We start from the raw sequence: 11794 nt of genomic DNA on the forward strand, positions 1-11794 counted from the left end.
TCAAAATCTTAGGTAGAACAGAAAGGCAGGGTCTTATTAGCTATATCAGCTATTAAAAAAAAAAGAAATTACTAATATTTATATAGCAGCTCGTATTTTTAATATATCTTTTATAATATTTTAAAAATATCTATTAAATAATATATTTTAATTAGATATACACGTAAATAATTATAAAATAATTTTTAATAAAAAGAAATTGCTTAAATAATAGATTCTATTACTAGATAAATATAGAGCATCTTCTTAGTCTATATATATATAAAAAATAGCCAATATTCTACTTTTAAAGTATAATATTATCTCTCTCTTTACTACTATAGAGAAGAAATAGATATATAACTGATATAGATGCAATCGAAGTCACGGTCAGCTGGTCTCAAGCATATTTGAATGGGAGGCCATCAAACTATTACATCGAAGCGGTTGAGGCACCTGAACCATGGTGGGAAGGCGCTCGAGTCGAGCAGACTGTTGTGCTCGCTGGGGGTGACGAGGTGCTATTGGACCCGATCAAGGCATGGGTAGAAAATTTTAGCGTATGTCAGATCTCTTTTTCTCTTTTTTATTACGACGTATTGACTTGGCCAATTGCATGCAGAAAATGAATCCTAATACGACCTTTATTATTGGCCGGAAAGAGTGTCACATTGCACCTCTCATATGGCCTTTGTTTGGGGAGAACCACGAGACCCAGCAGGGCCTCCTGCTGAAGAACTGGCTGCGTGAGACGTTAAGCACATAGCTCCTTACACTGAGACCAGACTACAGAAGCAAACCTGCCTGCTTATATCTGGGGTACATATCTACTATTGCCGCAATATTGAGGGAATCCAAACAGAAGCTTTTCGAGAAGGAATGTTCTTTCATCAAGTGGCCGAGTTGGATCTCAAGGCATTGAATAGCATTTTCGATGACATTCTGGCCATGCTTACGATTTGAAAATGTCAAGTATCTTCTCCGATCGACGTTCAAGAAAAGGTTCCCGAGATTTCTCGGCTTAGTGTTACGATTGAGGACGTTCAGGTCCATTCAGAGGAGCAACTGGCGGGTTAGCCTTGTTTGCTTGGATGCTTCGCAATCTAACTCGCATCGTCGTGGACTTCCTCTTTTCTCTTCTCTCCTTAGACTTGATTCCTTTGTTGGTGGCACCAATATAGACGTTTATTCACATCTCGACTGGCACGTAACACTTAGGTCCAATCCTATTGTCTTTATAGTTGCCTGCTCCGTTCTTCCATCGGTATTACGTGCTAGTTGAGATGTAAATAAATGTCTACATTCGGTGCTACCAACAAAGAAATCAAGTCTAAGGAGAGAAGAGAAAGCAGGAAATCCATAACGATGCATGTTGGACCTTTTGTGCGCATCAGTCATCATCCTGGCAGCTTCCCAAATGGGAAGCTGCGTGGCATCCAAACAAATAAGGCTAACCCGCCAGTTGCTCCTCTGAACAGATTTGAACGTCCTCAATCGTAACAGCCAGTTTCTTCTCTATGGACTTTCGAACGCTTCTCTGCCATGTCTCTTTAACAATTTTCCAATACCGTTCTTTCTCAAATTTAACGTGATTTACGTGTGGGCTTCCCACAAACTTTTCCATCGTCACATACTCCGACGCATCGTCGAACCCACGCGCTGACATATTCTCAATTGCAACATTTGCATGCTGGATAACTTGGTCCACGGGGATCATATCATCATCAGGACCGTATATATACGTTCTCGGAATCGGGGATATAGGAGTTTGGTCTTCGGTGGAAGCACCCCGCGTGAGAAACACATTGTCTGTACTGTTTAGCTGGGTGTATAGTTTCGTGGCTGCATGAGTCACAAGTCCTGTGTTCTCGATAGCGAGAGTGAATCCGACGAGAGCGTATACCACTGCCCTCGCAATGATCGTGATAACTATGTTCCTGGAGGGCACGCCTAGCGCAAGTGCATTGGCCATTGGCTCGAAGATGGGCATGCTTGGGCAGGAATCGAGGATAATCGATGTGACTGGCAGCGCGAATGGAGGGTCGTTGAGTGCACAGGCTTCGGCGAGTTGGACTGCAGAGTGAGAGCCAGTGTTGGAAAATAAATGGAGGAGGACTTTTAGGTCCGGTTTTGTGTCGATGCACTCCCGGAGGACTGTGGCGGCAGGCTGGAACCATTGCATCTGGGAATAGTCCGACTTCCACATAATGTTTGCGACACAGTTCTGGATGAGAAGAATCTTGGCGGTGGGGAAGAGCGACTGGTGTCCGGAAATGTATTTTGCAATGTGCTTTGCATGGGCGAATCCCCAAGCGCAGATGATAATCACGTCGGGACTTGAATGTGCTGGTCTGGAATGTGACAAGCTAGAATTCTCAACCAGAGCTCCTTGAATGGGAAGCGATTGTAGAAATATGCCCTGACTCAGCTGCATGAAGCCAATTTCACGGAGGATCATCGATTCTGTCGGCATCTTGACTCATATAGTTTCGTTGTTGGGTGTTGATAGGCGACCAACAGTGACGAAGGTGACCCGAGGGCTAGGAAGATAGCCGGACTTCAAATAATCAGAGACTATTGAAAATATATATTTTATCGACACATCAATACATGCGGTTGCAATGATCAGTAATCCAACAATAACATCAAGTTAAGGTTCATACCTCGGTTTGATTAGTTAAGACAGCCGGGCGTAAGCCGTGATCCCGATTGGTTTGCCTCAAATGCATTAAATATCCACAAGCGATAATGATGAGTGTTTAAGCATAAACCTAGGCATCTAGTACGTTAGTTACCTAGTTAGTTAATTAATGTATTTCCCAGCCTTCCCGAACACCCGATCGTCCCGAACACCCCTAAACACCATAATAAATGCGGTATCTCAGATTATGATGGTTCCACACATAAGGTTTAAATAAACTAATAAGGGATTCAAGTAATACTGAATTATGCAGGTTACTTAGCGGGATGGATCTCAACAGAGAGTCTGTGCGTATTATTTAGTCCATTTCACACAGCATTACTAACTACCGAACATTTTCATTGATTCCTCAAGCTTTCCACGCGGTTCAACGTAGCCTAACCAAAAGTCAGCGCCTTGGACACAGGGACAGCTCATATGTTCAGCAGTTGTCCTCTAAGAACCGCGGAAGACTCTAGGGGCAGTATCAATCCCACGTTTCTGAACTCGATGGGACTGTTAATGGAGGATTATATCTGTATATGAAACTGCTGTAGAAGTTTTTCATCCATTCGTAAAGGATTTCTGATCCTGACGGCATTTTCGTCGATCCTGGGAGGACCCGTGGCGACCTCCAGGAACTATACCTAGAGACTCAGGAGGAATACAGCTCCCAGGAGGGTTGTTCATGTTTCTAGAGCCAGATTTTACATTCCTAGGAAGCAGAAAAACCCATTCTAGGACAGAAAGCTAAACAGCTAGACGGCTAAACTTTCACACTAAAATCCCGGTTTGAAATTAGACGAGCAGGAAAAGGGTACAGAGAAGCCATCAAAGAAAATTGCCCTAGTATGATGTGACATGATTGTTGCAGGCGCTTTGAATCGCCTGCGTGTAAGATGATAGTGAAAACGGACATGGATGGCGTAGTGGCTAGTTGGTGACAAAGGTGGGTCGAGCAGCGGGCCAGACTAGCCACTCAGCAACCATAGTCGCCACCCTAGGCTTCAATTCACAAACCGCTTCAGTCCATGAACAGCTTCAATAAATCAATCTACAGAGGATCAATTAGCGTCATCGATGAAATACTTACGGTCAGCGCACAGTAGCCGACTCCGAGAAAGAAGCTCAACAGATTTCTCCGATCTCGGCTGCCGGAAAGAGGTGTTGGAGCAGATTTTGGTGTCATCTGCGGTCTACTCATTCTTATAGTTTTTAAGGGTACAAGCGGAGTTCGCAGAACCGGCGCGACTCGGGGCCCACGCCCCCAGGGGTCCCCGAGAAGTTTCCGCTTCGAGGGATACCGGAATTCAGCGCAAAGCTCTTTCTCGTAGCACAGAAGCACGCTGCTCAGAATCTGCCTGGGCCCAAGCCGCCAAACAATCATTTGGCAGTTAATGTCCTACAAGAACTAACATAGTCTGGTATTTCAAAGCACTACGTTCTGAATAACAAGCAATCCAAATCTACGCAAAGCGTTCGGCATACGAACGGCGATATGACAGATCGGACTGTCGGAGTCAGGTCGGAGTTCCGAGCCTGGATTCGATTTGGTAGCGCAGGATGACGTGGCTCTATGGCTATCGGAGTTCAGATGGAACACCATTCCAATTTTATTTAAATAAACAGGTCCCAGGTTGCCTGCACATGTATCTTGATATTGGCTCTCGAGGCTTGGATATCGAGTTTGTCAGCTTTGTATCATCCGCAACCTTCTGGTCCATAACCACACCAAAATGAGCTTTACAGAGGCCCTCAAAGCTGCAACGGCACCGGGGCCAGATCAAAGGATCCCAGGTGTGGTGGTGATGGCAGCGGATGCGTCAGGTATTGATCGTGCTTTTCTGGGACTGGCTGGATGACAGTTTTGACTTGTTCCAGGCAAGATTATATTCTCCGAGGCTGAAGGGCAGACGTCAATCGATACGGACGTAGCGAAACCCATGACGACTGATACGACGTTCTGGATTGCATCGTGCACGAAACTCATTACAACGGTGGCAGCCCTACAATGTGTTGAAAAAGGCATACTTCAACTGGACGACCCAGTCTACAAGGTCCTCCCGGAGTGGAAAACGCCAGAAATTCTAACGGGCTTCGATGATTTGAGCGAGCCGCAGTTAAAGCTGGCAACAAAGAAGATCACGCTACGCCAATTGCTGACACATTCCAGTGGAATGGGCTACGACTTCTTATCACCGGACCTAGCGAGTTGGCGACGGTGGAAAGGGCAGAGTCTTGGTGCATCCGAGGAGCCCATTGTCAGTTTAGTGCTCTATTTGATATGTCATGCCTGGAAACACTCTGATCGGTAGATGCAGATCAATCGACTGGCTCTTCCACTTTTGTATGAGCCAGGAGATGGCTGGATGTACAGCGTTGCAATTGATTGGGTTGGGGTAATGGTGGAGCGAGTCAATGGAGGTGTTCGACTAGGTGAATATATGAAGCAACACATATTCGATCCTTTGGGCATGACCTTGACCGGCTTTCGCCTTGCCGAGAATGAGCACATTCGCGACCGTCTTTGTGAAACGGCACAACGTACACCAGCTGGTAAATTGTCCATGACAAATCCATACAATGCCCTCAGCCCTGCAGATGACCTGGGTGGAGGAGGTTTGTACAGCTCCGTTGCCGACTATATGAAAGTGTTGATATCACTATTGAAGAATGATGGGCTTTTGCTCCGACCAGACATGGTAACGATCATGTTTGAGCCTCAGCTTCCTGACCCAAGGCCTCTCTTGGCTAAGACACAGGACTCGAAAAGTGGTGCAATGCTCCGCAGTGGCATAGATTGTGATGCGTGGAATTTTGGTCTTGGTGGTATCTTGACAACCGCGGATGTGGAAGGGATCTGCAGAAAAGGCACAATGTCCTGGGGTGGGCTTCCTAACTTGGTATTGACCTCCTGTCTCCTCCGTGCGCGGTGCTTTATGTTTTACATTTCTTGAAGACATGCTAATGTTCATTCCTCGCGGTTTTAGTACTGGTGGATTGACCCTGTGGCCGGTAACTGCGGAATGTATGCCTCGCAGATACTGCCACCCGGAGACCAGATCTCGATGGAACTCGCACTAGATTTCCGACGGGAAATATATGCTCGAATTCAAGCGTGAAGCATTGGCTGGGTACCCTACACGGAGTCTTTACAAGTTATGTCGCGTAATATTTAATAAAGAAGAGTCGAATAAGAAGGGCAACTCAGCGACTTGAGGTCGGAGTCCTTTGTTCTACCCTCACAACACCAATTTTCTAGCCCTTTCTTTGCACAGGCAGTGGAACCATACGTAGTATCAGACCCCTTAATTCTTAATGCAAAAGACTATGGAACTCCTCTATAACCCCGATAAGTTCACTCTAGTCTGTGTGTTGGCATGTCAAGACTCGGAAGACTCCACGAAGCACTTAAATAGAATATCAAGTCTCATCTCGCAGAATTCGATCTCAGAGAACTGTATCTAGTACTCCAGTTAAGTTGGGATTTGCTCGATAAGGATACAACCACTGGCCTCATTGGACTGATCAGCCACCCCCTTCGATCGCCATTCTTGGTGGCGATATGCACGCTTGGACAGCCCTGAATCCATTTGGACAGGGTTCCTGTTCGATTTGCTGTATTTGTTTGGCTCGACTGGCATGCAGCCGACCTCACACACTGCAGCCCCAGCCGGCTCCTTTGTAGAAACTGCATGCCGTAGATTACGTACAACAGGTCACTCAGATCGTTTTTGAACAGCAAATGTCAATTGAGGTGGTCCAAGCATGATCGAAACTGTTCAGGTTGACGCTGTGTCTCCGCAGAAGGAATTCGACGGCGGTCTCGTGGCAGAATTGGATCGCATACCATAAGTGCGTACGCCGTCCAGATCTAGGGAATTGACGTCATTTTGAGTTGATTGGAGCAAAAAACCGATAACGAACCCAGGGAAGAAGATGTATAATAAACGTGCAACACGTCATCAAGCGTCAACATCTTGAAAAAGGAGGCAATCCTAATCCCGACGGTCGCGGCTCAGACTGAGGTGATTCCTGTGGGATTCGGATTGAGGAACTGGTTAAAGTCACCGTAATCACTCGACTGCACACAGTCCACGGGTATGGGCCGGTAGATGGGCGACGGGATGGGATCGTCAAAGTTGAGATTCGCGTAGTCGGCCGTCGTCATCAAGTCCATCTCATTGAAAGCGTGGAACCCATTGCTCCCCGGCCATTGCTGTGGCCCGCCTTGCAGCGCTAACGGGTTGACGACGCTGTGCATGGACAGCGCATGTTGCTTGGTTGGCGCCGGGCGGGTCGAAGGGCTGTAGGTCGACGGCGTCGGGGCCATAGTCTGGTGGGAGGAGGGGCTGGCGTCGGAAGGAAAGCGCGAACTCGCAACGGGGGAGTGGGCGCTGTCGGAGCTGCCATCGGAGAACTCCCGGAGTTGCAAGTCGTGGCGCCATAGCTCCTGCGCTATGACCTCCTGGTTCTCCTCGAAACGCTCGTCCTTGGTGTTGTCGAGGGCGCCGAGCCGCGTGAGCAAGTCGTGGGTAAGCGGGTGGCCATTTCGTTCGGGCTTCAAGCTGTCGCCGGGCCAGCCCTCGGCTTCGATCGTGCGGCGGTAGAGTTCCTTGAGGCCGTGAACAAGCCAGGCTTGTTGCTGTTCGAGCATCTCAACGTAACTGCAGAAGACAAGCGATGGTAAGCTTTGTACCGTTTCTCCTCAATTGTGTGCGCCATGCTCACCCCTTGGGGTACACTTTATCATGGGCCTTCTTCCGCTCCCCGAAGACGCAGATGGCATTATCCGCTCGACAGCGCGAACATGGGTTGGCTCCGTCACACTTGTCCGGTCAGTTTGGCTGTTGTAGCCATTTCGCCCTCTGTTCTGCTGGCACATACCTTGGATTTCTTTAGGCGACAACGATCGCAAGCCTTACATACGCGCTTACGCACGTTATCGGAATGCGAGTGGTCGGCCATTGGTGTTGATTGACGAGCTGCCATTGTGGTTGTATATAAAGAAAATGAAAATGAAAATGAAAAAGCGAGCGAGGAAGCAAAGGAGGAGGTAGAATTAAGAATGATAAGGTAGGTGTAGTGGTTATCGCAATGTGGAAGAGGGCTTGGATTTTCTTCGGATCAGAGCAGCCTGATGTATACTTCCAGATCTGGCCAGCAGGACAGCGAATGATCGACGTCAATCAGTCAAATGATCTAATGCCGATGTCGCTTGAGGTAGTTCGGAATTCCGAGCTCGGCCTCCGAGTTCCATGTGGCAATGTCGGGCACGCGGGGTACCACCTACTGTACCAACCTCAACTATCTGTTACATCATCCCAAGATCTCCGTTAAAATCAATGTCATCGCAAATTTGAAGTCAGTGATGAAGAACAGAAGGCAGCCTCAGCCCGCGCAAAAAAGCTTGCCAGGGTTGTACGACCGCCAAGGTTCGGTGCGACCTTGAGAAGCCGAGCTGCTCGCGGTGCCGAGCACGCGGTAAACAGTGTCGGTGTTCTTGGGGCTCGGATGGTCAGGATCTAGGTGGCCCCGCGACCTTGGCTGACAGCGTGTCCCTTGATGAGAGCCTTAACTTTCAGCCACTTACGGGGGAATCCACTGCCTTTACCACTGCAGGGTTCCTAAGCCCCATCTCTCTATAGGGTGAATTCATAATACAAAGACCAATCACTATAACCCCTAATTCCTATATTCTCTACTATATTTAAAAGAGTATCTCTCTATAAGCTAAGCGGTAATTCTTATATATTTTTAAGATTTTTTATTAGATTTCTATTAAAATTTAAAATTATTAATATTAAATAAATAAAAATAATATAAAAATTAAATTAAATTAATAGATATATTAAGCTAATTTAATTTAATTTTTATACTATAATTATTTAATATATTAATTATTATCTTTTTATTTATAATTTTTTAAAAATTAAATTATTAATTATTAAATTATATAGTATTTTTAATAATAGTCTCTATAATATTATAGATATAGAGAAATTTATAATTTTAATTCTAATATTTTATTAAAGCGTTATTATCTATTTTAATATTCTATTAATATAATATATCTATTTTATTAACTATTTTTATATAAATATCTTCTTTTCTGTATAATATTTAATTAAAATTTAAATTAAATATTATTTTGTAATAGCGGGTTGCCTCAGACAACTAGACTCTGTGCAGACAAGCCACCAACGGGCCGCTGGCTTATATAATATATAAATATATTTATATTAGAATTATATAGAGAATTCTAATTTTTAAATAATTTATTCTATTATATTAGATAGAAAAATTATTATATAATTTTAAATAATCTTAAGTTTTCTAGTACTATATTTTTAAAATCTATTAACTAATTATATTTTATAAATCTATTATTTATAAATAATAATACACTAATAGAGCGCTTATAGTTTAAATTATTTTAATCTAATAATTTTAAAATAGTTAATATATAAAGCTTAAGTATTTTACTATTAATAAATTCTTTAAAAATTAATAGTATAGCTATTTAATTATCTATAATTTAAAAAATCTTCTAGAAAAAGTTTCTAGTAGACTAAAATACTTAATTCTCTAATATTCTAATAGAATTAATTATTAAAAAGAATAAAAATAAAATTTTTAAAAAAGAATTAATATTAACGTACTAGAGTAAAAAACTAATATTATTATTTAATATAATTATATAGATAGCTAAAATATTAAAAATAATTATATAAATTAGTATCGCGAATAGTAGATTTAATAGTCTTAAATTAACTATATCTATCTCTTTTAAAAATAAAACTATATATAAAGTATAGAATTATATTATAGATATAAAAAACGATTTTACTATAAGTATATTAACTTAATAAAATAATAAGAATAAAGTCCTATATACTACTATAAGCGCTCTGCCAGCATATCACTATCTATCAGTAGTAGGCCTGTGGAGCGCGGTTAGCTAACGGACTTTAGGATTATAGTACTAGAAGACTTAAGATTATTTAGAATTATATAGTAATTTTTCTATCTAGTATTATAGAATAAATTACTTAAAAATTAGAATTTTCTATATAATTCTAATATAAATATATTTATATATTATATAAATTAATAGTCTATTAGTAATTTACTTACACAGAGTCTAGTTATTTAAAATAATCTATTATTATAATTATTTTTTTTCTAAAAAAATAAATTATTTTAATTTATATTTAAATTTTAAAATATTTAATACTTTACTTTAATAAACTATATAATATAAAAATATATTTTATTTAAAATATTTAATAATAGAATTATAGAGATTTAATATATTATTTTATAATAATTTTAAATAGTTAAAATACTAATAAAATACTTTTAAAATAATATTATAGAATTTTTTATTTCTATAAATTATAATATTTTTTATAGCTATATCTATTTTTTTAGATTATTTTAAAAATATAGATAATATAATAAATTTAGTTTTTTTTTATAAAAATATTACTATAATTATATATTAATAATATCTTTATTATTTTAAAAATAATTAAATATAATATTATTTATAAAATTATTAAAATCTTTTAAAAAATAAAATAAATCTAGTTAGTTCTATAGAATTTTATAAATATTTTTATTTTTTAAAAAATTATTAATATATTTTTATAAAAAAATAAAATTAATATATTTATTAATTTTTTATATTTTTATTTTTATTCTTTTCTTTATTTTCTACTCTATTAAATTTTTTTTTTTAAAAATAAATATTTTTTAATTTAATAAAGATATATTCTAGTTAATTTAAATAATTTAGAATATATTACTCTAGTCCAGAAGGGGTGGAAAAAGATAGTATATTTGGTTTGCAGTGCGGCCTATTTAATAGATAGGCTGGTTTAGGGTTAATATATATTTATTTTAAATTTTCTATATAGATTTATAATCTATTGCTAGATCTAATTAGATTTAGATTTAATAAGATTACTTAAATATATCTTTTATATTAATTATTTATTTTATAAAGTATTAATTACTTAAAAAAATATATTATAGTTAATATAAATTTTATTATAAAATTTAGTTAGATTAACTATTATTAATAGAATTTCTAATCTATATTTATTATTTTAATTATATATTTAAAATATATAGTATTTATTTATTATTATAGTAGTATTTAGAAATAATTTCTATATACTATAAAATTAATAGAATTTTATTATAATTATCTAATTATATTATTATTAAATTATTTTTAAAACTATAGACTATTCTATTTTTTAAAGATTTAATAAACTATCTATTATTATTTATAAAGTATATTAATATAAAGTATAATTTAATAAGATTATCTATTATTTAATTAACTAGATTTATTAAAAATCTTATATAAAAATAATTTAAATTTAAAAAATAATCTAATAATAAAAGAATATTATTTTATAAATAAATAAAATTATAATTTTTTATAAAATTAACTAGATATTAGCTAAATTATTTATTTATTTTAATAAATTATTATATCGCTATAACTATTCTTAATATTAATATATTAATTAAAATATTAAAAATATATAGTAGTACTAGCACTAGATTTATTATTAATTTTAAAATTTTTATTAAAAATAGATAATCTATAAATAATAGATTTAAAAAGAGACTAAACTATAGTAATTATATATATTAATTAATTATTAATAGATTTTTTTAATCTATAAAAAGTTCTATTATATTTATATTTATAGAGACGAGATAAAGCTATATATTTCTATTTAAATTAAATAAATAGATATAGCTATTATTACTATATAGTAGACTATTAAAAAAATTTAAATATATATTTAATTAAATTATAAAAAAAATATATATAATATTAATCTATAGCTATAGATAATTTAATAAATATAATATTTATAAAATTTTATTATATTAAATAATTTTAATATATTATAAATATTAGTTAAAATATTATTATTTAATAGTATTAATTTTATAGAATAATATTAGGGTCAACATTAGGGTCAACATTAGGGTCAACATTAGGGTCAACATTAGGGTCAACATTAGGGTCAACATTAGGGTCAACATTAGGGTCAACATTAGGGTCAACATTAGGGTCAACATTAGGGTCAACATTAGGTCAACATT

General features: G+C 37.7%; 3 protein-coding genes across 3 annotated transcripts; 1 reads left to right on the forward strand and 2 right to left on the reverse strand.

Moving 5' to 3' along the window:
• Positions 1 to 1181: 1181 nt before the first annotated feature.
• F9C07_2160892 (uncharacterized protein) lies at positions 1182 to 2654 on the reverse strand. Its single transcript, XM_041286168.2, has one exon. It carries the CDS (start codon positions 2450 to 2452, stop codon positions 1430 to 1432), a length of 1023 nt encoding a protein of 340 aa, XP_041147016.1. The 5' UTR covers positions 2453 to 2654; the 3' UTR covers positions 1182 to 1429.
• Positions 2655 to 4395: 1741 nt separating this feature from the next.
• F9C07_10109 (putative penicillin-binding protein) lies at positions 4396 to 5781 on the forward strand (the record flags this gene model as incomplete). The annotated part of the gene is made up of 4 exons (XM_071507346.1): positions 4396 to 4486; positions 4541 to 4920; positions 4981 to 5562; positions 5650 to 5781. The coding sequence occupies 4 exons, from the start codon at positions 4396 to 4398 to the stop codon at positions 5779 to 5781; spliced, it is 1185 nt and encodes a 394-aa protein (XP_071366778.1).
• An 896-nt stretch (positions 5782 to 6677) lies between these two features.
• On the reverse strand, positions 6678 to 8264 carry F9C07_2257897 (uncharacterized protein; the record flags this gene model as incomplete). Its single annotated transcript, XM_071510132.1, has 2 exons — positions 7525 to 8264; positions 6678 to 7366 (listed from the first exon to the last, which is right to left on the reverse strand). Exons 1-2 carry the CDS (start codon positions 7649 to 7651, stop codon positions 6678 to 6680), a joined length of 816 nt encoding a protein of 271 aa, XP_071366779.1. The 5' UTR covers positions 7652 to 8264.
• Between the last annotated feature and the right edge of the window lie 3530 nt (positions 8265 to 11794).

The sequence above is a fragment of the Aspergillus flavus genome, chromosome 4 (assembly GCF_009017415.1).
Source record: "Aspergillus flavus chromosome 4, complete sequence".
Lineage (NCBI taxonomy): Eukaryota > Fungi > Ascomycota > Eurotiomycetes > Eurotiales > Aspergillaceae > Aspergillus > Aspergillus flavus.

What these genes read in the sequence shown, in the direction of transcription:
- F9C07_2160892 (XM_041286168.2), bottom strand. Translation starts at nt 2,452, where the DNA reads ATGCCGACAGAATCGATGATCCTCCGTGAAATTGGCTTCATGCAGCTG.